The sequence below is a fragment of the Mustela nigripes genome, chromosome 7, assembly GCF_022355385.1.
Source record: "Mustela nigripes isolate SB6536 chromosome 7, MUSNIG.SB6536, whole genome shotgun sequence".
Classification (NCBI taxonomy): Eukaryota; Metazoa; Chordata; class Mammalia; order Carnivora; family Mustelidae; genus Mustela; species Mustela nigripes.
In genome coordinates, this window is record NC_081563.1 from 130,144,062 (window position 1) to 130,170,738 (window position 26,677).

General features: G+C 57.1%; 1 protein-coding gene across 1 annotated transcript in view; it reads left to right on the plus strand.

Annotated features, from left to right (window-relative positions):
• Window positions 1–26,677, plus strand: part of BCAS4 (breast carcinoma amplified sequence 4) — a 55,518-nt gene that overhangs the window by 19,640 nt on the left and 9,201 nt on the right. The window contains exons 3-4 of the mRNA XM_059407225.1: window positions 5,494–5,595; window positions 10,324–10,458. Of these exons, the coding sequence (XP_059263208.1) occupies window positions 5,494–5,595; window positions 10,324–10,458 (237 nt within the window). The remainder of the gene's footprint in view (window positions 1–5,493; window positions 5,596–10,323; window positions 10,459–26,677) is intronic.

The window sequence follows — 26,677 nt, forward strand, 5'->3', positions numbered from 1 at the left end:
GCAGGCTCCCTGCTGACCAGAGAGCCCGATGCAGGGCTCGATCCCAGGACCCTGAGATCACGACCTGAGCCGAAGGCAGAGGCTTCACCCACTGAGGCACCCAGGCGCCCCCGGAAGCAACCTTAATGCAGAAGAGTGAAGTGGCCCGAACGCCGTGGGTACCTCTCCTGAACGTGAAGTGGTAGAAGGAGTCAGACACGGAACACCTGGTGTCGGAATCTGGTTCATGGTTTGCCCCGGGAGGGCGGTCATGACCGGAAACTCTTTGGTGATGGGCCGTCCTACACGTTGGTTGGGGTGGGGCTGACACAGATGTGGACACACGCACTCGTTCACCCCGCCATCCGCTTGAGGCCGGGGCCCTTCGCCGCTGTCATTTTCTATGTTCAGTTAAAAATAACTGCTTAGGGGCGCCTGGGTGGCTCAGTGGGTTAAGCCTCTGCCTTCAGCTCAGGTCATGATCCCAGGGTCCTGGGATCGAGCCTCACATTGGGCTCTCTGCTTAGCAGGGAGCCTGCTTCCTCCTCTCTCTCTGCCTGCCTCTCTGCCTACTTGTGATCTCTGTCTGTCAAATAAATAAATAAAATCTTTAAAAAAAAAAAAATAACTGCTTAGCCAGGTGCCAGGTCTGTAGGAGGTGACCCACGGGTGGTGGCTCCCAAGGTCACCGTCATCATCACCAGAGTAGCAGAAGGCCGTGACACCCAAGAGGATTTGTAGAGCCTTCAGCTCAGTGCCCTCTGGAGCTTGGGCCCCTTGTCCGGGCCCTCCCTCCCTGGCAGGGAGCAGGCTCTTACTTTGCTCACATGGATGGAGAAAATTCCTTGTTGGCCTTGGGCCAGCACTTGCATTTGGCATTGGTGGGAGTTCTTGGGTCAAGTGCACTTGGCTGTCCTTCCTGGAGGCCCTGAATCATCCTGGACAGCCGTCTTTGCTCAGCGAGAACCCCCGCGTCCGCTGCCCAGCTCCGGGGAGGTGGGAGACCAGGCTGGAGAAGGGTCTGCTGGGTGCTCAGGCAGGTAAACCTGGCTGGGGGTTCGTCCTGGCAGAGTCTCAACCCGCATTGGCTCTTCACTGACCTCTCTTTGCTCAGATGCATGTGAAGTGGGCATGAGGACAGAAACGTCTTGCTTTCCTTTGACTTCCCTATAAGAAGAGAGCACATGGGGTGGCCACAGACACCGGGGAGACTCTAGGGAGTGGTGGGGATTGTGGTTAACCAAAGGAGACAGCTGTCACCCAGCTCCAGGTGATTGCTGTCACATGGGGCATGGACCCAGGATGGCCAGGTACTCTGCTTTTTCACAAGAAGCTAGAAATCTGAGCTTCTAAGGGAAATATGCCTCATTTTAAGATTGTGGCGCCAAAAGGCGTGGGTGCGCTTTGGTTTTTTCAGACGTGACATGGGCTGTCTCCCCAAGGCCCTGCAGAACATGCGTGTGGACCTCTGATGTCACCGGTAGCCTCAGACCAACCAGGATAGGAACCTGCCATCTCCTGCATGGTAGCCTGTGACCTTGGGCCGGCTCCTTTTGTCTTCCTGTCTTTGCTTTGTCCTCCGCCAGGAAAGGTTGAAGATAAAATCGGTTCTGAGTCACAGGACCCGTTCTCAGCACGTGGTGAAAGTTTGTGGCGCGCTGGCGTGGTGCCCCTCCAACCTCATTTTCGCCTTCCAGTTCCCAGCTCACAGGGGAGCCACAAGAAACGTTTGGGGGCCGTTGAGACCCCGAGGATTACTCTCTACTCCCCCCCCACACACATGCAGCCTGCCATCCGGGCGTGTGTAGATGGCTCCCCATTGCCCACGATTCCCGTGAACAGGTGTCTTCAGAAAGAGGCCTTGGCTGGCCCAGACCCTCTCTTCCTTGGCTTCCTTCAGAGCCGGAGGAGGGGACGGACGAGCTCCGTGAATCTCCTCTTGTACCAACCCTTCTCTCCGGTCGGGGGGTCACTAGGACCAGACCCTCCTGATTTGCTTCGTTCTCACCCTACTCATTTCTCTAGAAATTAGCAGAAAGAAAAGATGTGCGTTTGGTCCGCCACGTTCTGACCCAGCACAGCCGTGAGTTATCTGCTCTTTGTTGCCTCACCGAACCTTGGTGATTTCTCCAGAGTTTAGCCTTGCTGGCGGGGCAGGGGGAAATGGGTGTGTCTCTAGAGATTTGGCCTTGGGAGAAGAAAAGGAAGATAGTGAGAGCTTCCCCCCAACCAGCCTAAAAAATGCAGGCGCCCTTGGGAGCCAGGCAGGATCTGGGCCCGAGTGAAGGGGGTTGGGGGTGAGGCATTAGGGAGGCATGGTGACTGTGTCCCAGAGAGCTCGTGCCCTGCCTTTGGGGGAGCAGCCCCTGCTCAGCCCAGCCCTCCGTGCCTGGGAGACGCAGGCCCGGTGTTGCCACAGGGGCAGACTTTCAAGACACCTTGTAAAGCCCTGCTTAATCACGGGAGCATTTTAAAGCCATGTTTATATGTTTTGTTTTGCAATAGTTTTAGATTTACAGGAAGCGTGCAGGGTGGTACAGAGGGTGCCCGCGCGCCCGCTCCCCCCGCCTCTCCCCTAACCCCGGACCCCGCCCCAGGGCTAGCAACTCGCATGGCCTTAGCTCCTTTGCTGGAGCTGAGAAACCAGCAGGGGCGTCTTGATTTTCCTTTTGCAGGCTCCCCACGAACGCCCTCTTTCTTGTCCAGGATCCCACACTGCTTTTAGTCGTCCCCTCCACGCTGTCTCCTCCTCCGTGACTTCTCTGTCTTCCCCAGCCTCTCATGACCTTGGCCATTTTGCGGAGCTCTGCTCAGATATTTCATAGGAGACCTTTAGCTTGGCTTTGTCTGTTATTTTACCAGTGGTTGGATGGGGGTGGCAGGTTTCTGGAGAGAATCTGCTGAGCTAAGGGGCCTTTTTGTGGCATCATGAGGGGCACATGGCCCCCGTGGTCCTCTTCCTGTAGCCTGTGTTCCATCGTTTCTTCCTGACAGACTCGCATGGGTTCATTTTGTCCTTCGGGTTCTAATCCCATATGGCCTTACATTTTCTATTGTCCTGATTATTCCCCCTTCAGTCATTTGGTCTTTCCGGTTGGCTCCTGTGATCCTTTGACAAGCCCCGTCCTTTATCTTTGCAGATGCTTCCTTACAGAGCACCTGGACCACCGACAACTCTAGAGCTCAGGGGCATGAGTTTGAGCCCCACACTGGGTGTAGATATAACCTAAGGAAAAAGAAGTTTAAAAGCAAACAACAATCACATACATTCTGGCACTAGAAGGTTCTCCAGGGGCTTGTCTTGCCTGCCCCAGCTCTAGAATCAGCCATCTCTCCTAAGAGCCCCTCTGGACTCTTCAAGTCAGAAATTAAGTCAAATTAAAAAATACTCAGACACTTTGCGAGCCACACAAGGTGCAGGTGTGGGCTCCACCCAGTCAGAGATGGTCTCGTTTAACCTCCAGAGCATTCTTTCAAGAGAAGTACTTGTATGGTCCCCATCTTATAGACTAGGAAACCGAGGCACTGGGAGGTCAGGGCAGAGACAGGCCAGGTGGCGGGACGCTGGAGGCCAGCCTCTCAGGACCTGTCTGTGCCCTTGGGGGACCAGGGCGTGGGACAGGGGTGTACCAGGACAGTGACTTGGAGCCAGGTGCCCAGGGAGATGGCAGCTCCATGACTAGAGGAGGGGAACCAGGAGGGGAGAGTTTGGTTTTGGACACTCGGGGGATGGGGTCGCTTCCGAGACCCGGGAAGTGGGGGATTGTCATCCCACAGGGTGACAGGAGCAGAACTCTAGGACCACAAGAAGCTTCATACATTTGGGCAGGAAAAGGAGGGAAAACAGAAACAGTTTTCCAATCATTTCTGAAATTTCAGAATTAATTTCTGAAATTCATTTCTGAAATTAAAAAAAAAATGTACTGAGTTATCGCTGCATTTGTTATTTTCTGCTGGTTAACACATTTTCCCAAAACTCTTGGTCCCCACTACCTGGCAGTGCCTGGGGCTCAGGAGTCCAAGCGGCCGCACCAGGTGGTCCGTGGGGTCCTGCTCACACGGGCTCCTGGCAAGGCGTCGGTTCACCCGGGGCAGGACCGCGCGGGTAGCTGCAGCAGCAGTTGTGTGTGGCCTCCATTCTGCACGGGCAGGTGGCTGGAGGCTGCGCTCTGTCCCCAGCCACGTAGCCTCTCTGCCATGGCAATTGGCTGGTGACAGAGAGGCCAGGTGAAACAGAAGATGGGGGAGAGAGGGAGCACACATGAGCGAGAGAGAGAGAGAGAGAGAGAGAGAGAGAAGGCCATCAAGCTGGAGGGACAATCTTCTGGAACCTTGTCTCCAGAGTGACCTCTCTTCCTTTTGGCTGAGTCCTCTCTGTTAGAGGTCAATCTCCAGGGCTGATCCCTGGTCCAGGGGAGGGGACCCCACAGGAGGCAGTAGTCACTGGGGACCATGTCGGGCGCTGCCTGCACGAGCCGCACCAGGCACTCCTGCCAGATGCTGGCTCCTCACCGCACGCCAAGGAAGCAAGGACAACCACGACTGCTTTCCCGTCCAGGGAAGCAAAGCAGGGCTCAGAGGGGTGCGGTGACTTGCCAGGGTCACACAGCTCACGGTGGGTAGACCCGAACTCACACACCAGGCTGAGCCCTGCGTCCGGCTCCTAGCGTCCCCACTGGTGTTCTCCGATGGTCCCCACCGCACCCCGACTCCAGCGCAGCTTTGGAACTTGCCTGAAAACACATTCCCAGCTGACCCCAGAGGGGAAGGGGTCTGGGAATCTGCACCGGGTGGGTCTCCCTCAGGGGATCCTGATGCTCCCTAGCATCCGAGAGCAAGCTCTGCCGCCTCCCTGCTCCGAAGGAGATGCTAACGTGGAGACAGTCTCTCTCTCTCTCTCTCTCTCTCGCCGAGGGGTTAGGCTTGGTCCTTTGGCTCTTGAAGAAAATCGAGGCCTAGGTGTCCGATTTCGGAGATCAAGGGAAACATGTGGCTTTGTAAAGGTCATAGGCACTTTTGGAGCCCTTCCAAGCAGAAGCAACATGAGATGCCATGTGTGGGGGACGCTCGGTGCGGCGTGGACAGACACGGCGCCCTTGGAGCCACGAGAGCTGCAGTTTCCATTCTCGTTGCTCACAGACGTCAGTAATCGCGATCGACTTAGTACCATTAATTTCAGTGCAGTGACAACTCTCAGCTTGGGTTCCGAGGAGAGACTCGGCTTCTCTCCGTTGGCTCCGGCTGAGTGGTTCAGAAAACGGGGCCCTTCCGTCGGGCACTGGTATTGTCAGGTATTTGTGGGGGAACCAATTGGTGGTTCAGTAAGTAACAGCTGGGTAGGTCTGGGGCCTGAGAGGCGGTGGGCTTGGCCCCCACCTGGGATTCTGGGCTATTCCTGGGCCCATCCCTGTGCAGGATGCCGCCAGGTCTCGGCAGACCTCGGCGAACCAAGAGGCGGGCAGGAGCCTGGGGTACCCAGGCAGGGGGCCTGATGAGCTGTCTTGTTCCTTGCAGATCAGGAGCGACACTTCACAGATCTTGGAGGAAAACATCCCGCTCCTTCAGGCCAAAGTGACAGAAATGCGTGGCATCTATGCCAAAGTGAACCAGCTAGAGGTGGGTTCGGGACTGTGAGCTTTCTTTGTGAGATCCGTGGGCTCATTCTGGGTCTTTTGTCCTATCTTCCAAAATGCTGATCTGGCCTCGAGAGTGTCGGGCATGAGACCCAGTGCAGGGGCTTGGTGGCAAAAGAGGGTCTGCATTTACCTGGTATTTTTAAAAATACGACAAATACAAATTTATATAAAGTACCCCACTTAAAAATCAGGGTACTTTTTAAAATAAAAATCTGACTTTTAAGCTGCTTTTGTGAAGTCAAAACTTGGATAGCACTTAGCCCACATTTTTAAAATACTTTAAATACTTTAATCTCGAGGTTTATTTCTTGAGGTATAAATACATAAAGTCTACACATCGTAAGTGTATGGCTCAGTGAATTTTTACACACATAAACTCCCCTATGAGGATGATCCATATTGAGAAGCAGAATGTTTCCAAGCCGTGGGCTGTGTTTTTGTGCAGCCAATGGCAGCCGCCCCTCAGGTGGGGCCCGTGTCCCGCAGCTGACCGCAGTCCCCACCATGCCCTGTTGCCTCACTGCTGACTTACCTCATCCGCAACCTTTTTGTGGAAGCCCCAGGCTAAGCCTCAGGGTATCTCCTTTTTCTCCTTGCTGCATTACAAAGTCGGCACTCTCCCTGTCCCATCTCCCAGAGGAGGAGCATCAACTCCAAGAGGGAAGCCACTTTCCTGGTGTCCCCCCCCACCCCCACCCACTGATGCCTTGAAGCTGAGACTTTTGCTGGCATCTGCTGGAGCCCAAGCTCTCCATCGTCCTGGGCCGCTCCGCCTGGGGTCCTGGATTCTTACACAGGGAAGAACCCGGGAGGCTGGGAGGACTTGCCACTTGCTCGTGGTCGCCCGGACAGAGGGGATGGGCGCCCCCCCTCCCCGAACCATGGAGGAAAGGAACGTGGCAGTCCACCCTGGGGTTAGCAGAGAGTTAAACTTCTTGTCAGCAGAGGATGAGGCAGGAATATAATTAAAACTTTGCCCTTGGAATAGCTGATTCATTTGAATTTTATTCCACACGTTTGACAGAGGAAAGAAAATGTGAAGATTTGAAGCCCTCCCTGGTTCTCGCCTCCTCAGGCTGGCCCGGCTCTTCCCGTGGCAGTCAGTCCACTAATACTGAGGACCTACTGTGTGCCACTGAGGGGCTCTCCCAGTGAGACAGACAGGCGCCGTCCGTGGCCCTGCTCCAGCAGGAGAGACCCGACCTCAAAGCACTGCTGTAACAGTAACAGATAACCACAAACCTAAGGGCTTAACACAACACATATTTGTAGCTTACCATCCTCCCGAGGCTGGAAACCCAAAATGGGTCTTACAGGCTAACACTGGGCTGTCAGCAGGGCCGGTTCCTCTTGGAGGCTCCGGGGAGCCTCCATGTCCTGGCCCCGTCCACTGTCCAGAGGCAGCCTGCTTTCCTCGGCCCACAGCCTCTGCCTCTCCCTCCGCCCCACGCCTAGCTCCTTCCAGACTCTCTTTTACTCCGCCGCTCCTGCTTCCCTCTGACAAGGACCCTGTGACCACATGGGGCCCACCCAGACAAGCCAGCATCGCCTCTGCATTTCAGGATCTTTCATCCCTTCCACAAAGTGCCTCTTGCCCTGTAAGGTGATCTAGTCATAGGTTCAGGGGATGAGGACGTGGACCTCTCCGGGGGGGCATTCCGGTGCTCGGTAAGGACCACCGCTGTTCTGCTGGTTATTGGCACCGGCTGAGAGCAGAGGGTCTGGGACGGCTGCTCTCTGCTCTGCCCAGCTGGCCACGGACCCTCGGCTGTCTGGGGTGCAGGGGAGGGGCAGTCAGAGCCTTCCAGGGAGCTCAGAACAACCCTCAGATCAGTGCCACCTACCAGGAGGGGCTTGGGGACCGCAGGGTGACCTTTCAGGCAGGCAGTAGGACCTTTCTCAGGTTTAGTATTAAAAACGAGTCCATACAGGGCTCCTGCTGCGAATCAGGAACCCCAAGTGCTTTCCCGGGGAGAAGGCACTCTATCGGCCAGCGGCCCGGGGAGCCAAGCCCTGTTATTGGTCCCATTTGGGAGAGGAAGCAGGGGAGGCACAGAGAGGGGAGGTGGTTTGCCCAGGGTCACACAGCTGGGAGGTGGTAGAGTTGGGGGGCGCAGACATCTCCCGACTGCTCCCCGGTGCCCAGTGTTGGCTCTCCCGGCTGGCCAGTGCCCTGGTCTGAAGCCGGGGCCTTTTGTCAGAAGTCTTTATGCCCACCAGCACTTACCCGTATGTTCAGAAACAAGGGGGAATTTCCTCTCCTCCCTCTTCCCTCCTTCCTGATAATGAAAGTTGCACATTTTCATCCTAGAAAAGATGAGGTAGGTGTCCCCCCGACTCCCAAGGTGCAGCCCCCAGACCGACGTCACGAAGAGGTCGCCCTCCTGCTGCCCCTGCCCCGCCTGTGCCGGAGCCTCCCTGAGTCGGGCCTCTCCCTGGCCGGCGGGTCCTTCAGCCTCAGGAACATGCACCCCTGGTGTCCCCTCACGCTCCCCACCAGATTGGCGTCACCACGGGGAGGATGGGGGGACGGATACCACGGGACTCTGTGCTGGGTTTCACAGCTGATGCCTCTTGGCTGGGGGGCAGCTCCCTGGCCCCGGGACCCCTTGTCTCCCCTCCCCCCCCCCCCCCCCCCCCCCCCGAGATCTCATGAGGCTCATTGGACCTTCCAGCTCTGGCCCCACCAGCAGCCTGGGGTGGCAGCTGTGCCACACCGTCTTTTCGCTCAGGACGCCCTCATTTGTACGTGCTCCGCTCCACGTCCCCACCAGCCAGCGGAGCCCCTGCAGGCCGACCGGCCTCCCGGGTTGGCCTTGTGAACAGCATGGACTCCACACCTGACCTTTCAGGACCCACATACTAGAGGCAGATGGGTTATGAATCAGTAGACACGGAAGAGCTCAAGAGGGCTAAGAAGACAGGGACATTGGGGGTCTCCCGAGTGCCGGGGGCTGTGGTAGATGAGGCAGTGAGGGCAGGCCTCTCTGCGGAGGGGGACGGTCAGGCCAGGGCCTGAGAGAGGGGCTGTGTTCGCCCCACCAAGGACAGAGAGCAGGGCCCACCCTGGAGAGAGCAGGTGGAAGGGCCCTGTGGCGAGTGGGGCCTGCGTTTTTGGGGAAGCCAAGGGAGGCCTGTGTGCCTCGTGTGTGGAAGGAGGAGAGGGCAGGGCTGGGGATGGTGGGCCCCCGGTAGGCCTTGGGGGCCATGAGCTTCCTTCTCCTGAAGGGAAGCTCCCTCCTAGGGCCCAGCCCTGAGATGTCCTTATTCCTGGTGAAACTCTCTTCCAGTCCACTGTGGTTCAAGGGAGGCCCACAGAGGTGAGGCTCTTCTGACGCAGCTCTAGCTACCTTTGGTGGCCTTAGCCATGTATGCACGCAACACACAAACACATTCACACACATGAATACATGCACATGCAAACACAGGCACACACACGAACACACTTAGATACACACACATGAACACGCACACACGTGAACACAGACACACACGTGTGCTCAGTGTAGAAAAAGGCATGCAGAGAGACCCAGAAAAAGGAGGCAGATGAATGGGTTGAATTTTTCTGGGCCTACACAGTATTATTTTTTTTTTAATTGTGAACTTATTATTAGCATGGATTAAAACGGGAGACTTTTCATAAAATCAACAATTTTTTTTTTCAAAACGAACCCGGACAATTGGTTTTTTTTCTTTTTCTTTTTTTTTTTTTTTAAAGATTTTATTTATTTATTTAACAGACAGAGATCACAAGTAGGCAGAGCAGCAGGCAAAGAGAGGAAGGAAAGCAGGCTCCCTGCTGAGCAGAGAGCCCGATGCGGGGCTCAATCCCAGGACCCTGAGATCATGACCCAAGCCGAAGGCAGAGGCCTTCACCACTGAGCCACCCAGGCGCCCCAAACCCGGACATTCCTTGAGCTCAGTGTTGCTGATCACCTAACTGCTTAGCAAGGTTGTTACTGTTCGTAGTCAGGACGGCGATATCAGCACCGTCTCAGGGATAAGCAAATTGAGGCTTGTAGAAATTGAGTTGCCAGAAGGCGCACAATTAGTAAGTGGCGGAACCTGGATTCTGATCCGCCAAGTCTGACCCCAGACTTCTCTCCCTCCCTCTCCATCTTTCTCTCTCTTTTTTGCAACTGGGAATTTTGTGTCAGAGGCCCTGCGAGGAGGGGCCCCCGGGGGCCTGGACCCAGCCTTCTGGGCCGCCCTGGCCTCCCCTCCGCCCTCCGCCACCTGCTCGTCTCCTGCCTGCCACGCGCGGCCTCTGACGGTGACTCTGAAAGCCATCCACTATGAAAGTGAGCATTTTGGCAATTTCTAAAAAACTCGTTTCTAATAGAGAAGGCTTTGCGGTCTGGTGGATGTGCCCCGAGTCCCCTCTCGGCCGCTTGTTGGCCAGGCGACCCGACCTCTCTGAGCCTCAGTGTCCCTCTGCTGTGAAACAGAGGCTGAAACTAGGGTCCCCATGGGGAGAAGGTAAGAGGGACACAGCAGAGGTGGGCGCGCCTCCCGCGGAGCCGTGACTGCTACAGTCAGGGTGTCTGAGGATGTCCCCCGCCGAGCGGGCCCTGGCTGACCTCCTCAGGAGCCCACAGGCCACCGCGAGGGAGGTCCTGGCCTCTCCACGGGCTGGGACCGCGTGGCTAGGACCGTGCCCCAGTCCGTGGCAGCGGGGGCATCCCGGGCTCTCCCTTCTCTCCGCCAGGCCTTCGTCAAGATGGTTGGGCACCACGTCTCCTTCCTGGAGGCCCACGTGCTTCGGGCCGAGCGGGACCACGGGGCCTTCTCGCAGGCTCTGCGGAGATGGCTGGGCTCCGCCGGGCTTCCCTCCTTCAGGAGCGTGAGTATCTCCCCACCGCCTGCCTCCTCCCCGGCCCCAGAGTGGGGAGAGGGGCTCAGGAAGTGAGAGTTCAAAGGGCACATCTCACTTCCACAGACAGGAAACGGGCGTCTGGAAGGCTGGCTGAGGGAGCGCTGACCCAGGGCCCGTGGGGGGTGGTGGGGGGGCAGCTGGAGTGTCTCTGTCCCTCCCTTGAGTAACTCTACTTGCCCTGAAGTTTGAGCTTCAGTGCTGTGACCACTCGCTTATTCATCCAACCATTGAGCGCCTGCTGTATGCTGAGCACTGTGGTCCTTCAGGGATTACCGCAGTGAGCAGGGATAACCCCTGCCCTCCTGTCCTGTCTTTATAGCCCTAAGGACAGGCTCAGGGTGACATTCGGAACTCAGGGTGGGTCCTTCTCCTGAAAGGCACAAGTTAGCCTCCAGCAGACCAGAGGGGCCGAGGTGGTAGAGGGCTGGGGACGTGGAGGGCTGGGGACGTGGAGGGCCAGCCTGCTTGTGGCCTTTCCTACCTTGCAAAGGTCTCTTCCCTCCACATCTCTGCTTCCCTGGAATCCTCCCTACAACCCCAAAGAAATTGTCGTTGTGTCCCTTTGACCCATGGGAAGAGTGAGGCCAGACTGATTGTGCAGTGGAGATCTTCAGTGTTTAAGACACATCTGTCTTTGCCACTTGTTATCTGCTGGCCTCCCAGTCCAGGGGACACTGGGCAGTGTCTGGAGATATTTTGGTTTTGAGCTGGATGTGGGGTGGAGGGGCTGCTGGCATCTACTGGGTAAAAACCAGGGGCGGTGGGATGACTCAGTGGCTGAGTCTGTTAAGCGTCTGCCTTCGGCTCAGGTCATGATCCCAGTGTCTCGGGACTGAGCCCCGCATCAGGCTCCCTGCATACATGCTCTCATTCTCTCTCAAATAAGTAAGTAAATCCCCAGGGGTGCCGTTAAACACTCTGCACCGTCCAGGAAGCCCCCCCCCCCCCACGTCAGAGGATTCTCTAGCTGCGCACCTGAGTAGTGCCTAGTCTGAGAAACCCCGCCCAAAGCCGCCTCCGGTCATTGTCACCATGGTTCCTGTCAGGTCTCTTCCAAGCGCTCCGTCGGCTGGTTTCTGGGGCGCCTCTTCTCAGACCAGTCTCTGGAGAAAGGAACTTTGTCATCACCCCCTGCTTTTCAGATGAGGAGTCTGAGGTTCTGGGAGGGGAAGGGACTTGTGGGAGGCCACACAGCCCGGTGTGGCAAGGCAGGGTTGGACCCTGGTTGACCTGTCTCTGGGACCTTGCCCGTCACAGCTCAGCCAGCTGCCCTGTCCTGCCCCTCAGCAGGGTCTCTCACTGTTCCTGGGCTCTGCCGGGGGGACCCCCCCACCCCCGGCCCTCTGCCTGCCCCGCATCTCCACTTTGTTGACTGTGTTCCAGGCACTGCTCTAGGCATTTCGTGGGTGTGGATTCGTTTACCTTTCCCAGCCTTCACGTGCACTGGCCGTGACCGTGATTCCCACCGGATAGGAGGTTGCAGTGGAAGTTCGGAAGGTGTTAGCGGCTACGCTCTCACAGCCCACCAACAGCGTTTAGCTGGTGTACTCCATTCTCTTTGGCCAGGCAATGTTATTTCAATGGTGTGAATCGGGATACCTGACTGGGCTTCCCTTTCTAGTCCCTGCCGGGACCCCATTGCTCCATTTGTCTTACACCTGCCTGAGGCATGTGCTGCTCACTTGCCCGTCTCCAGGTGAGTCACTCGCCCAAGGCCAGTAACAGCCAGACAGTGGCCTCGCAGAACTCAGGGTCTTGAAACTCCTATTAATCCTTTAGAGCCCAAGTTAACACCACCTCCTCTGAGAAGCCCTCTGGGATTGCCCCATCTCCGGGCAAAGGCTACCTTCTGTCATCCAACAATGATGAAGTCTGGAGCTGCTTCTCTGTCCCCCTCTCCCTTGAGCTGTGGTGACTGTTCCTTGGTAAACAGGAACCCACCAGTCACGCAGTGCTCTGTCCACCAATGTTCAGAAGCACATCGGGGGAAAATCAGAGGACTGCCCATGGCCTCCAGCAAGTCTTCCAACAGTGGGTTCTATTGGGCCCTTGGTCTTTGCACTTTCCAGTCTTTTGTTGTGATACGCTGTTGTCCCCATGTGGTTGGCAGTAGTGTTTCCATTTAGAAGTGGAGACTGAGGCTCAGAGACAGAGAGTCATATATCTGAACTCAGTGCTTGGGTTGGAACTCAGGCCCGCAGGCCTCTGAAACAGGGGTTCCCCTGCCCACTCCAGCAGGATCCCACGTGGGTGTGGCTGGGCATGCTGGGACCTGTGCCCTCTCATGTCTACCAGCCGGCAGAGAGGGGGGCCCCCAGGCTTACCTGCGGTGACTTGTTCCAGGAAGTGCATTCCAGCCAGGGGTGGTGAGTCATTCAGCAACCCAGTGTGTTCAGCTTGGCCCCAGGAGGGCTTTGTCTGGGGCAGGTGGTGCCCGTTGGTGTGTGCACGCGAGTGTGTGCAGACCCAGGGAGGTCTAGGGCTGCACCTGCACCGAGGGTGTGAGCCGGAGGAGCCCTTCTAGCACAGTGGTCGTCACAGCTCGTGTTGGGGCCCTGACTCTGCAGGCACCAGATGTTCCCCTCGGGAGGTAGGTCTGTCACTGTCCCAATTTTATGGAGGAGGAAACTGAGGCAGAAAGACTCACATAGCTTGTCCACCCAGAAAGTTGGGAAGCCAGGATTCAGATCCATGAGTGCGGCCTGGGCTCCGGGCAGGTCACCTGCTCTGCTCGGCCCTGCACCCTCGCTATGCCCGGTTCTGGACCTGAGACCGCCGTCTGGGAGATGGGGGCTCTCGCAGAGTACGGGGTGGGTTCCCCCGAAGCCGGGATTCCACATGGGGCTCAAGCCGCTTCCTCTCAGTGAGTCCACACAGGCCTTCCTCCCCTGCACAGTGGGAAGCTGCCCCTCACAGCCCCAGATTCCATCTCCTGCCCTCACTCACCCTCTTTAGACTCCCTCCAAGGGTCCCCACGGGTCCCCGAGGGCCCTGTGGAGTGAAGGACGAGACAGGGGCTCTCAGTCTCCCTTGGCCCTGGGGGAGAGCTGGCAAGGGGTCCCGTCCCTCTAAGATGAGCCATAGCACTCCCCCGAAATCCCACCAACCGTCACTGCCCCCTGTGACCCTTCTGGAGTCAGGGGAGGGGTGGGGACCCTCTCATGGGGCCCAGGAGGGAGGGCTCTCAGCCTTCTCCTCTAGAGCTGGGCAGGGGCCTTTCAGGCTATGTTTTCCCTATTCCTGAGAGTCCATGAGCTGGAGCAGAAGCTCCTGGGAAGGCGGGGGGGAGGGGCGCAGAGAGAAACCGGGTCCTTGTTTTTATGAACTTGGCCAGCCCGCCCGCTCCTTCCCACCTTCTTCCTCTCCCTCCCTCCTCACTTTGCAGACGTAGCTGGGGCCCAGGGAGGGTGCAGGGTAGCTGGGCCGGTGTCTCCCTGCACCCCAGGAACAGGGCAGGCAAGTGGTCCCTCCACCCCCGAGCCCAGCACCGGGGACCCAGAACAGGGTGCCGGCTGCGGCCTGGGTTGGCCTGAGGACCGCACCTCATTGCCGGCTCGCCTGAAACCCAGGCCTTTTCCCTCTGACCCGAGCCGCCCGAGAAGCGGGCCATCTGTCCTCAGGCTGAGATGAGGGCAGGGCTGGCACCCCAGGCCACCCCCGGCCACCCCCGGCCCAAGAACGTGCGTGGTTCATGGTAGGATTTCCCTGCCGACGCACATGTGTGTGCTTATGGGACGATGGTCTAGCTTCATGCTGTGCTGCGGTTCCCGTTACACTTTTACACTGATTCTTATAATGCCCCAAGATTTTTACCTCATAGCCTTTGGCTAAGCATGGCACTTCTCTCCTGCGGTAGCCAGGCCGCGTCTCCGGCGAATTGCAGCTGCGTGTCCGTGGGCAGGTCCCTCGGCCTCCGGGAGCCTAGACCGCTCAGCTGCTGGCTCACTGACTAGAGCACGACCAGGGACGTTCAGCCTGCCAGGGACCTGGCTCGGTGTTTGATGCGAGGGGATGAGGGCCTCCACCCAGGCAGTGGGAACAGAAAAGAAGAGAAAGACTCCAGCACTCTCCGAAGGACGGTTCTGAGTCTGAGCATCAGTAGACCCAAAAAGCCAGCTCTGCCTGGACATGAACAGAGTGACCCAGGACAGAGTGTCCAATTGTTCAGCGGGACGTGGGTATCATGGCGATGGAGACACAGAGCCAGGCCTGTGGCGGCACGCACTGTCCTCGGCTGGTCAGTGCCCCAGAAGTAGGGGTGGGGTTGCTGCTTTTATCCCCATTGCGCGGGTGCGTGAGTTAAGGCACAGAGAGGTTCAGTAATTTACCCAAGATTACACAGCGGGGCATCTGGATATGAACGTACTTTCTTAAACTCTGTCCTGCCTTGCCTTGGGAGAGAACTGTGATCTCGTCCCTCAGAGAGCCTGTGTCTCGTGGGAGACAATACAGGCAGTGACCAAATCCTAAGAAAATTCAGTATATAGTCATTTCGAAAGGGGGCCCTGGCTTGCTCTGAAGGAGCCAAGGACGGCCTCCGAGGAAGGGCCACGGTCGCTGGGACCGAATGACGAGGAAGTCCGGGTGAAGTTGGGAGGGGAGGGCCCATGGGGCAGGACCACGGCAGGAAGTGCTGTGTGGCTTGGCCGAGAGGGAACAAAGGGGACAGTTAGGGGACATGAGGTCACAGCCAGGTTAGGCAGTGTCTCAGGCCACATGGAGGTGTTTTATACTATTCTGAGGGCAATGGGGAGCCATGGACAGGTTCATAGCAGGCGAGGGATATGGTAAGACTGTTTCACTGGAGGGCCACCAGGCTCCTTTCCCCTTAGCTCGGGCTCGGCTGTGTTGTGTTGAGTCCTGAACAGTGTCCTGTGAGAACCGAGTGGGGCGAGTGGGACCATCTGAGCTCCCGGGCTCAGTTGGTAGGAGCGAGAGTCCTCAGCCTAGAAAGGTCGCAGGCCGTGCCCTGAGCTCGCCAGAGTCCCCACCTCCCTGGGCATCAGGCCCCCTGTCCAGTCGAAAGTGAAAACAGAGGCTCCAGGTGGGGGACCCAGGTCTCCTGGACGAATGTCTGGTTCCAGGGACCCCACCTGAGCAGACGCTGTCAACCCAGGTCAACGCAGAGGGCCCCTCGCTCCTGGAAATCTTCCTAGATGTGTGCAGGACTGGAAGTGTGAGACGGAGCTGGAGCCACGGGGCCTCGGAAGGGCCTTGGAAGGGCCTGGGAGACAATGTCACGTGTCCCTGGGGCCCAGGCCCTGCACGGCCCCGTGGCCATTCCCGGTGCCCTGTGGACCACACCAGGCCTCCTTCTCTGCGCCGGTGCCTGGAGGCCCGGAGGGAGCAGCCCCGCTAATTTGTTTGTTTTGTTTTCCGTTGAGCCAAAACATCTTGTTCAGGAGGTGTCATTTTGATTCATTTTCTGGTGGATCAGAGTGTGATGCTTTCCAAGGAAATTTCTTTGGCTAATAGCAAAACCACTGGGGGCCAAGTCGCGACACCCACACAGAACCAGGCTGCCCAGGGGCTGCCCAGACTGCAACCCAGCCTGGCCCCTTCCTCAGCCGCCAGATGCCCAGGGGCAGCCCGGCTGTGTGTGGGAGCATGTCCACCGCCCTGACGCGGCAAGGAGTAGTGAGTGGGACCCGCAGGGGACTGCAGAGCCCACACCCTACCTAAAGGGGGATGGATTGTCTGGCTGCTCAACTACATTCTCCCTGGGATGACCCAATTTTCCTGTTTCAGAGAGAAAGCTAGACCTCGAAAGTCTTCTAAGAACCTTCTTCTTCTTCTTCTTCTTTTTTTTTTTTTTAAGATTTTATTTATTCATTTGACAAAGAGAGAGAGATCACGAGTAGGCAGAGACAGAGGGGGGAAGCAGGCTCCCCGCTGAGCAGAGAGCTGATGCAGATGTGGGGCTCCATCCCAGGACCCTGAAATCATGACCTGAGCCGAAGGCAGAGGCTTAAACCACTGAGCCACCCAGGCACCCTAAACCTTCTGATGTCTAGAGTCAGCAGCAAATGTTTCTAAATGGTAAGCACAGTGGGGAAAACCTATGGCGCCTTGTGTCTAGCATTCTCCCCTGCTCTGGATATCAGGCTGACGGCTTGTAACTCCTTAGAGGCTTTTGGAGACAGGGAGAGCGAAGAGGCATCTTCTCCCCTTCTCTGTGCCGGCGCCAGCAGGCGACCCCCAGCCTGCAGTTTCTGTGAGCATCTACTACAGCCCCAACTATGAGAGCTCTAGTGAGCACATACATGAAGGGCCTTCTGCGCCCTGAGTCTGCTTCCCCCAACCAGCCCAGAGCGAGCTGTTGTTATCCCTGTTCATGGGGAAGGAACCTGAGGTTCAGAGGGGTCTATATACTCCCCCACGGTCACCGAGCGTCAGTGGCAAAGCCAGGATTTGATCCAACTTTGACTCTGTTCCGTGCGTCTTCCCCTTTCTCTTTCTAAGGCCCCAGACCCCTGCCTCAGTAGCCACGGTGGTGCACGCAAGATCCTTAGATCCAATCGGCCCTACCGAAGTATGCTCTTTGCCCAGCTTGGGGGATGTGTGTGTGTGTTTGTGTGTGTGTAACTGGAATGAGTTGCCAGCATTTAAAAACCACATGTCACAGAAGCATCTGTACTTGTCTTCTGTTGACAAAGCCGAGGTCCGGGCTCCTGAGCAGTATCCCTGCTGAGCCACCATCAGGCCCAAGCCACCGCTGCTGGGTACCTGCCCCAGGGCCTTTGAGTTTCCTACCCCAGCGGAGCACATAGTAGGTGTTCAGTAACTATTCATCAGCAGATGCTCTTCAGGCTTCCGTGGCCCTTGATGGCCTCCCTGCTGATTTCCTGGGAGGCGGTCGCAGGCTGTGCTGAGCTGGGGTGACTGTCTGAGCCTGCCCTTCTCCCCTGCAGCTTGGGGCCGCCTCTTGGGTTTTCCTGGAGGCAATGGAGGCTGTGGGCGGAGCAGCCCTGCCCAGGCTGGCCAGTAGGAGTCAGCAGTGCCAGGCTCGGTGTCTCCTCCCCTCCAGCTCGCTTGCTCTGTGCACCCCCAGCTCCCTCCCCACCCAGTCCAGCAGAGGGAGGGAGGGAGGCTCTGGCTGGCCTGGACGCCTCCCCCTCCCTCTGCCCAATCCCCCTGGAGGGGTGACTCCCGGAAGGAGGGAAGGAGGCACGGCTTGGCTGGGGCTTTATCTGGCGGTGGAGGCTGAGCCAGGCACCAACACAAAGAAGGCAGAGGAGGCTCCAAGGCTCCTTCTCCCGGGCCCTGAACTGGCCTCTTCTTCTCCTTCTGTCCCGTCATCCCTCGCGGTGGAAATGCAACACGAGCAGATGGCAAATATTAATGCAACAATGGAGGGCTGCGTGGCGCTCGGTCCCCAGCCCCCCTACTCACCAGCCCCCCGCCCTCCCCACCACACTGGCTCTCCGTGAGCTACATACTCACAGGTTCATGGATCTGCTTGACTCCGGATGTTTGGTGGCTTGTGTGCTGGGGAGGGACAGAGGGCTCCCGGCAGGCTGGTTTGAGAACCAGATTTTTTTTTTTAAAGCATTACATTCTTGTTGAGATTAGTTCCTTTCAATGAGAAGGGGTTCCTATCTCATGGGGGGCCCTTTGTTGAAGCCCAAGTGGGAGCTTTCCAACTTCTCCCTGGGGGGTGGCACACGGCGCGCCCTCTCCAGCACCGCCACCACCAGCCTCGGTGTCCACCCCCAGCATCTCTGTGACCGCAGCATCCCTGGGGCTGGTAGACACCCTGCCCTTTGCACATGCTGTTCCCCTGCCTCGAATACCCTCCCTGGTAATGCTGATTCATTGCTCAAGGCCAAGTTGAACGTTCCCACACCTGGGAAGCTGCCCTTGCCCCGGCCACCCCAGGCAGCGTTCCTCTGGGCTCCCCGTTTCCTGTCCGTCCCCTGGTGTCCTAGTGGGGTGTCCTCTGTGTCTTCCCCTGTCATTCCCCCAGACAGAGTTTCTCAAGGGGAGGGACTGACTTGTCTTTGACTTAGTGGTAAGCAGCCGGAAGGGCCAGTGGGAGCCAGTACCCTACCTGCCATGGCTGGGTTCCCCCCATGCCCACCTGTCACTCAGGTACTCTTACCGTGTCCAGTGTACGGATGAGGAGACAGACTCGGGAGTTAGAACGCTGGACTTCGTTCCTTTGACTCTAGAGCCCTATGTTCTTCGTGCTTCAGGGGTTGATATTCAGACACTGGGGTCCGGTGACCTTAAGTGCAGCACTGGGTGCCGGGCAGGTGCCGTCAACGCCAGCCCAGAGCTACTGCTCGGAGTGGCCTGACCTTGGCCTTCTTTTAAAAAGGAAAGGTTGGGAATGCAGATTTTTATGTGCAGTCAGTTGATTCAGAAAACAAATCTGAGGCTCCGAGAAATCTCTGGGAACCTATTGGCCCCCAGGCCTCCTACAGAGCCTACCCAGGTGTGGGGTCAATGCCTGTTGGCTGAGGGAGTGGGAGTGTCCCCCTCATCCTTCCTAGATCCCCCTCTCCCTGTTTCTGGTTATAAGGCACTGTCCCCGCCCCTCCCCAAGTGTAGACCAAACACCTGTGGTACTGAGAGGCGGGTAGTGGAAAGCACGGGTTCAGACCAGGGTTCCACAACCTTGAAACTACTGTCATTTGGGGCCAGATCGTTCTCTGCTGCGGGGCCATCCTGTGCATCGTATGATTTTAGCAGCGTCCCTGGTCTCTGCCCACCAGATGCCCCCATTTATGACCATCACAGTAGTCCAGAAATTGCAAAAGTCCCTGAAGGCAAAATTGCCCTGGGTTAGGAACCTTCTGCTGGCCCAGATGAAGGACAGTTCTCAGAGCCAGACGGTGGTATGTGGGGCTCATCATCATCGCCTCTTTGCTTTCTTGTGTTTCCTGTAAATACAGAAAATTTCCAAGATAATTTTTAAAAATATTATCATTATTATTTAATATTACTAATATTAAATAATATTTAATACTATTTATTTATTAAATCATATATTTATTTATATAATGTAAATTTATTTATTATATAAAATTATATATAATATAAATTTATTAACACATATTTAATAAATATTAATATTATTATGTAATGTTATTTATTATTTTTAAAAATAAAATTTAAGAAATATTATTTATTTATTTATTGGAGACAGAGCGAGAGAGAGCACAGATGAACCAGGGGGAAGGGCAGAGGCAGAGGGAGAAGCAGACTCCCCGCTAGCAGGGAGCCCAGTTCCCGGGACCCTGGGATCATGACCGGAGCCGAAGGCACTTAACTGACTGAGCCACCCCAGCACCCCCCAAAATAGGAGTTTAAAAATGTGAAAGCATGGGTTCTAGCGCCCAACAAGTTGCTCATCAGCTCCGTAGCCTTGGAACAGGGTCTTACCTTTCCCTTCTATGAAATAGAGGAGCAGGGCTCAAACCTGGAATCGGGGTGAGGGTTTCAGTGTGCAGGATTCCCTCTTCACTCAGTAAGCTTTTGTCGGGCCCTTGCTCTGGCGGGAGCACTGTTTGAGTGATGAGGCTCGTAACTCACTAGGGGAGGAGCCAGGGAGGACCCCCGCAGGGCAGGTGCTGTGCTGGGTGCTCCCTACTGAACTCCGGCCTCAGTTCCTGCTTGCTGTAGAGAGGTGGGCGGCCATCCCTGGCCCATTTTATAGAGGAGCAACTGAGGCAGGGAGAGGTAGAGCTGCTCACCCAGAATCAGGCAGAGGAAGAGGGAAGAGAAGCAGCCAGATGCCCCCGGCCATCCTGCCCCAGAGCACCCGCGGGCTTGCACACCACCTCTGGGAACGGGGATCCACGTGTATGGCCCTCAGCTGCCCTGTGAGTCTGTGCTGCTGGGGCCCATTCTGTAGAAACTTCCTTTTGAACCACTGGTGGTTCCACAGCCCCTCTTCCACACCCTCACTCATGCCAGGACCACAGCTCACCTGGCCGAGGTGGCAACTCAGAGGGGGACAGGCACCAGGAGCCTGTGGGGGTCCCCCTCTGAGTCCCCACCACTTTGAACACACCGGTGGCCATACTGGTCACACGTGGAGAGGTCAGCCCCTGTCAGGCCCCGTGTCCCTCTGGATCCCCATCTCTGAAGTGCATCTGCCTGTCTCTGCCTCTTTCCGTGAGTCTCTGGGCTTCTGTCTGTCTCCTTGAGTCACACGCACCACACAAAACTTCACCAAGCCCCCTACCCTCCCTCCCTCTCACCTCATCCTCCCGTCAAGGGTCTCACAAGGACCCCTCCCTCCTCAGATGGAAAGAGGGGTGGAGTGGAGGGACCCCAGGGCTGAGTCTGGTTCTGCGTCCACTGACTGGGCTGCACCAGGGACACCACCGCTCCCTCAGAGCCCCGGCATCCTTGGGGACATAGGTGTACCAGGAGAGGGGGGGTCCCACGGTGACGCATGCTACAGGGAGCCCTAGTGAGTACAGCTGTGACTTGAGTGCCCACGGACGATGGAATGACCAGACTGGGTCCCCGCTTAGGCTCAAGTTCTCCCCAGAAAGTGAAGCTTCCCGGGCAGGTGCTCTTAGCAGATAGAGCTCAAGAGGGCTGCCTGCCCCCGACCCGTGCATGTGACAGAGAAGGAGCAAGCCGTCAGCAGAGTGGCTGCCAAGGAGAGGGTGGACTGGCTTGGCGCTGGGTTGCTCGGCGCCCCCAGGCAAGGTCGGGCTGGCAGAGGGCGGGCAGCCGCCACAGGCCATCCTGGTTCCGAGGGAACGCGACACATGCAGGCCAGCCCTCGGTGAGCGCAGAAACTTGTGTGTGATGCCTGCAGCTGGGGTTGGGGCTTCTGGAGGAAGTGTGATCCCTTTGATGCCCAAGGAGCCTGGGAAGCTCTTGAACTTGCCTGTGTTCATGGTCAGCTTTCTTCTGGGAAAATAAACCACGTCTCATTAAGCAGTAAATTTGTCCAGGTGCCTGTTTCGGCTGATACCATCACACCTGGTCTTGCTGCCAGACCTAAAGTCAAGGCCAAAGTTCCCGTTACTTGGAGAGTCCTAATAATTAACCTAGAACCTCAGTCAGAAGGGGGTAATGCTGGCTTTTAGATGTAGTGAGGAGCTGGAGCAGGGAGGGCTGGTTCCAGGCCTGGATGTTGCTGAACGCTGGTAGGGAGGTGCCCCCTGGGGCCTGGGTTGGGGGTCTCAGCGCTCACCCTCTCTTCCCCTCCTGTGATTGGCAGCTCTTCTCTGGCTTGCCTCTGGCTCCAGAGGCCTCAGGCGATTCCCCAGGAGTGGTTTGGAGGGAGTGGCCAGGAGCGACTCAGATAGCATCAGTCATTGGTTTGAGAGAAATGGGAGGCCACGGCCAGGGGCAGCTCTTGGGGCTGGCTGCCAGCGTGTCCGTACCTGGTGTGGCCTCCGGTAACTTGTCAGTGACCAGCAGGCATTTATTGAGTATCTACTGTGAGCCAGCTGCCGTGATTGATAAATGAGCCCTGCCTTTCAGTGGCCGGGAGAGGCCCCCACGCTTATTAATTTTTGAGGCCCCTTTTTATTAAAAATCAGAGCAGTACCAGCATGGGTTCCCACCACCGTGATTTAGTTTAAATGTTCATGTTTTGAAACTGAATGCATTTAATACCAAAAATGCAATGTTATGAAATTGTCCGCTTGGGCTCTTTCTAAGCTACTGACGGTATTTAAAAAGAATATGAATCCCGGGGCCATAGTAATAATGACATTAGTCGGGAACTGTTGGGCACTTACTGCTTTCTGAGCACTTCACGGTTACGTGGGCCTAACACCCTGCGAAGGAGAAACCATTATTAACCCTGTTACCAGGTGAGAAAACTGAGGCACAGAGAGGGTAACTTGGCCGAGATCACACAGCTAGGCAGGGGGGGCCACTGCTGTCCGAGGGATGTGGGGGTGGGACAGTTTCTTGTGCTGGATGGAGGGACTGGCTCTTGGCGCTGGTACGTCCATGGGGGGGGGGGGGGCTTTGGAGACCACTTCAGAGCAAATTCAAGGCCCTCTGTGACCCCCGCCCCCCATCCCCGCCTTCACGCACATCCTTGCTCCCCAAGCAGTGAGCCACTTGGGAAGAACTGGGCACATGGTAGACTTGACCCCCAGGAGACCCCAGAAAGTGAGTTCAGCCTCCACCTAAACCCAGTTTCTGGTTTTCTTGAAAGCGTGTTGGGATGGGTGCTGGGGGGTGGGCACATGGTATTCTCTGTCCCCTGGGTTTTTGCTCTGGAGCTGGCCCTGCCCATCCCCCCTCTGTGCTGAGGCACACACAGGCCTCTTCCTCCCCCACATTCCCCTGTTAGCCATCCTGGGCTGCTCCAGAACCCCAGCCCCTGGGCCAGACTTAACTCCTTTGAGGCCAGACCTCCACGGACCTCCCCTTGGTTCTTCTGTTCTCACACATTCCTTTCCTCATTCAGCAAGTACTTGGCCACCCACCTGTGCGAGCTTTCGGTCTTTCAGATCCTCAGGACCCAAGGAGGACAGAGAATATTCCTGCCCTCCAGCAGCTGACCCCCTAGGGCCCCAGGGGACAGAGAAGATCAAGAAGCAGTAGGTAGGGAGTGGGCCAAGGGTAGGAGGTGGTCTGGGAAGGCCTCCCTGAGAGGGTGACTGGAGCAGGGGTTGCATTGGAGGAGGTAGGAAAGGGGGGGGTGCGCCGGTGCCTCGGGCAGCTGCGGGAGCTGTGAGATCTGAGAAGACAGCCCTCGGGAGCCAGAGGCAAAGGTGGAGCGAGCAGAGAGATCGGACCTGGGCCCAGGGCTGTGACTCAGCTCTAGAGGGTTCCAGATGGCTGGCCTGGGGGCCAGAGTGGAAGCTGGGAGATCTGAGCCGCTGGGATGGTCCAGGAGAGATGCGGATGGTCTGGACCAGGGTGGAGCAGGGTGGGGTTGAGGAAACAGGGTCCATTCCTCCTGTGTGTGTGTGTGTGTGTGTGTGTGTGTGTGTGTGTGTGTGTGCGCGTGTTTGGGCAGGGGGCATGGTGTTTAATTGCAGATTAAATTGTAAATTGTAGATTCACAGGCAGTTAAGAAATAATACAGAGAAATCCCTTAGGCACTTGGCCCATTTCTCCCCAGTGGTAACACTTTGCAAAACTGTAGTAAAGTATCCTGGCCAGGTCTTAACATTGAAACAGTTGGTTCTCTACAGTTGCATTGGTTCTGTACGTTTTTACATTATTATCTGGGTGCCTGGCTCTGCCTCTGCGGTCAGGCTGGGGAATATCTCCAACATGACAGGGGTCCCGCGCTGTCCTTTCATGACCGCCTTCCCCTCTGCTCTGTCCCCGCAACCACGGATCTGCCCCCCGTTTCTCAAATTTTGCGATTTGAAAAACGTCCTATACACGGAATCCTGCACCGGGGGAGCTTCCTTCCAGGACTGGCTTCTCTCACTCAGCATCATTCCCCGGAGATTCGTCCGAGTTGCTGTGTGGTTCGCGAGTCTGTATGGCCGTGTTTGCCGGTGGAGACCGGGTTGGAGATGCGAGTGTGGGGTTCAGGCCTAGAGGTGTCCCGCTGTGGATCCGTGGCCTTGACCTTGAGGCTGAATGAGGCCACCCAGGGAGGCAGAGGGGCTCCAGGCTGAGGACTGAGAGTGAACTGATTCAGCCTCGAAATGCACCAGGCACGGGGATGCGGCCAGCCCCGCACAGACAGATGGACAGACAGACGGATAAAGTCCCTGCAGGTGGGGAAGGGCCGTCTCAGGGCTGGGTGGCAGGGGGCGGCGTGGCAGAGGGCGTGCGCTTAGGAACTCTCCCGTACCCCACTTTGTCCCTTCGCCACCAGAATGCTGGGCCCCACTGGCTGGGCTCTTTGGCTCAGAGTTTTAGACCAGAGTTTCCACGAGTCCTGAAGCACATGGGAAAACAGCGACGCGTTGCCTCTCAGATGAGACGGCGTCCCTTGCACAGTGACTGACATCTCACAGCCTCTGTCCTCCGGGAATATGATTTCTTTGACCAAGGGCTGGGGCTGGGGGTGGTGAGCGAGTGTTTGCTCGTGGTCTCTGGCGCAGCGACCCGGCTGGGGTTTGGAGAGACCCTGAACGCACTCCTGTCACCATCTTCTCCCCTCTGGGTCCCTGTCCCCAACCTTCCTGGTGCGCCTCCCTCTCGGCCCGGGCCCCGTCTTTCCCTCTCCTCTTCCGTCTTCCTTCCGTGCGTCTCCCCTGCCTCCCCCCTTCCCTCACTTCCCCTCCTGCTCTTGCCCTCCATCCATTTCTGCTTTTCCTCAGGCTCCTCTATCTCGTTTCCATGTCTCTCTCTCTCTCTCTCTCTCTCTCTCTCTCGGGTGTGTCTCTGTCCCCCTCCGGCTCTCCCTCTCCTTCCCCAGCTCCAGTGACCTCCTGCTCTCCCCTTCGCGAACCCTCCTTTCTCTCTCTCACAGGCCTTAAAAATCATCCCTTGTCACTCTCAGGGGGCCCAGTGGGTAAAATGTCTTAATCAGACCAGGAAAGCACAGGGGCTGGCGGAGGGCGGGGGCGGGGGGCGGAGTGGCGCAAGCTCCTGGAAAAGGGCTTCCTGAGGCGAGCGCTGGGGCCTCAGGAATAGCAACATTGATGTGGTGGCCGCAGCCCAGGCTGCCTGCTCGGAGGAGGCAGGCCTAGCCGAGAATAAAACTCTGAGAGCCCCTGGGTCTGAAGGAAGCGTGGCTTGAGAGGAGAGTCACAAGGCTGCCCGGGTGCGCGGGACAGGGGACAGTCTGGGCGGTGGCTGTGAGGCAGGCTCCTTCGGCTGGCAGGAGGTGGCCGCCTAGCCCTCGGGGAAGAGTCTCCCCGCTGGGCAGGGGCAGGGGGCAGGCATGGAGGCGGCTTCCTGACACCTGCTGCTTCGGGTGGATGCCTCTGTTCTTGCCCTCATGGCTTGATTATTTGATGGAGAACAGCTCCCCCCCGTTAGGGACCCTGACCCAATGCTTGCTCCTGTCTGTTCGCATTCTGCTTCCCGGAGCTGTTGGTGCTATTTTCAACATTCTTTTATGGACCAACCACCTTTGAGGCCGGCTGACAAAACCTCCAAGGAGTCTATTGGTGACCAGCATCAGAGTGAGAGCTGTACGGCGCCCTCACGACAGTGGCCAGCTGGGGCCTCGGCCAGATGTTGACCGAGGCCGTGGATGCTTGTCGGGAGCTGGGCCACCGCTGGCTGGCATCCGGGCATGACTGGGCCTCCGGGCATGGCCAGGCCTCTGGTGGGGAGTCGAGAACCTGAAAAGGCGGCTGCAGGACTGAGCAGACCCCTGCGAGGGGGTGGCTGGTCTGATGCTCTGGGCAGGCGAGAATTCTACCACTGAACCACCAATGCCTGGTGATCTGATGCTCTGGGCTGGGAAGGAAACTTCTTTCCTTGCTCTCTGCCAAGAGGGGGTCAGTCCTGGCTCCGCCCAAATCCAACCGCCGCTGTCCCCGCCCCCCTCAAATTCACCACCGCTCCTGCTGCCATCCTCTGCCCCCCTGGGGGTGTCTCCCCAGCCAAGGGTGCTGACCCCAGGCTCCCCAAGGAGTCATCCGTGAGTGACCCTGCTGAGGTGTGAACACCTACCTGGGAGCCCAGAGATCCTGGGACCGGCTGCAGCAGTTTGTTAAAGGTTTTTCAGAATTTCCAGGCAGGGACAACAGAGCATTCGACAGAATATGACTGCACGGGCAGGGGGAGGTGGGGGGGGGTGACCCAGCCACGAGGCTGTCCCCGTGTGTCTGTCACCTGCAGACGTCACACCCTGAGTGAGTCTCACTTCCCACACCTGCGCAACGGGATTGAGAGTTCGAGATTTCAAGTCACGGAAGGTGTAGCGGCTTTTACGGTTCCTGGGGTCATTATTTAACAGCTCTTCTCTGGGTCGTTGGCTCCGTGTTTTGCAGATGCTGCCATGGACACGCCTTATTTATTTATTTTTAAATGACCTTTCTTTATCGGATGATTTTAGACCTGCAGAAAGCTCGTAAAGACAATACAGAGTTCCCATCGGCCCCTTAATCACTTTCCTTCACTGTCCTCTCACGGCACGAAGGCGGCGGCAGTGGCCCCAACCCACCGACGGGGGTCCCTTACTGTTCACGAAAATTCTGGCCTGGCTTGGATTTCACCAGAATTTTCGTAGATAACCGTTCTCCGTTCCCGTCCAGACCAGGGCACGGTGTTGCATGTGTTTTATCTTTTGCACAACCTGGTGTCTCCAGCAGCGGAGCACAGACCTGGCAGG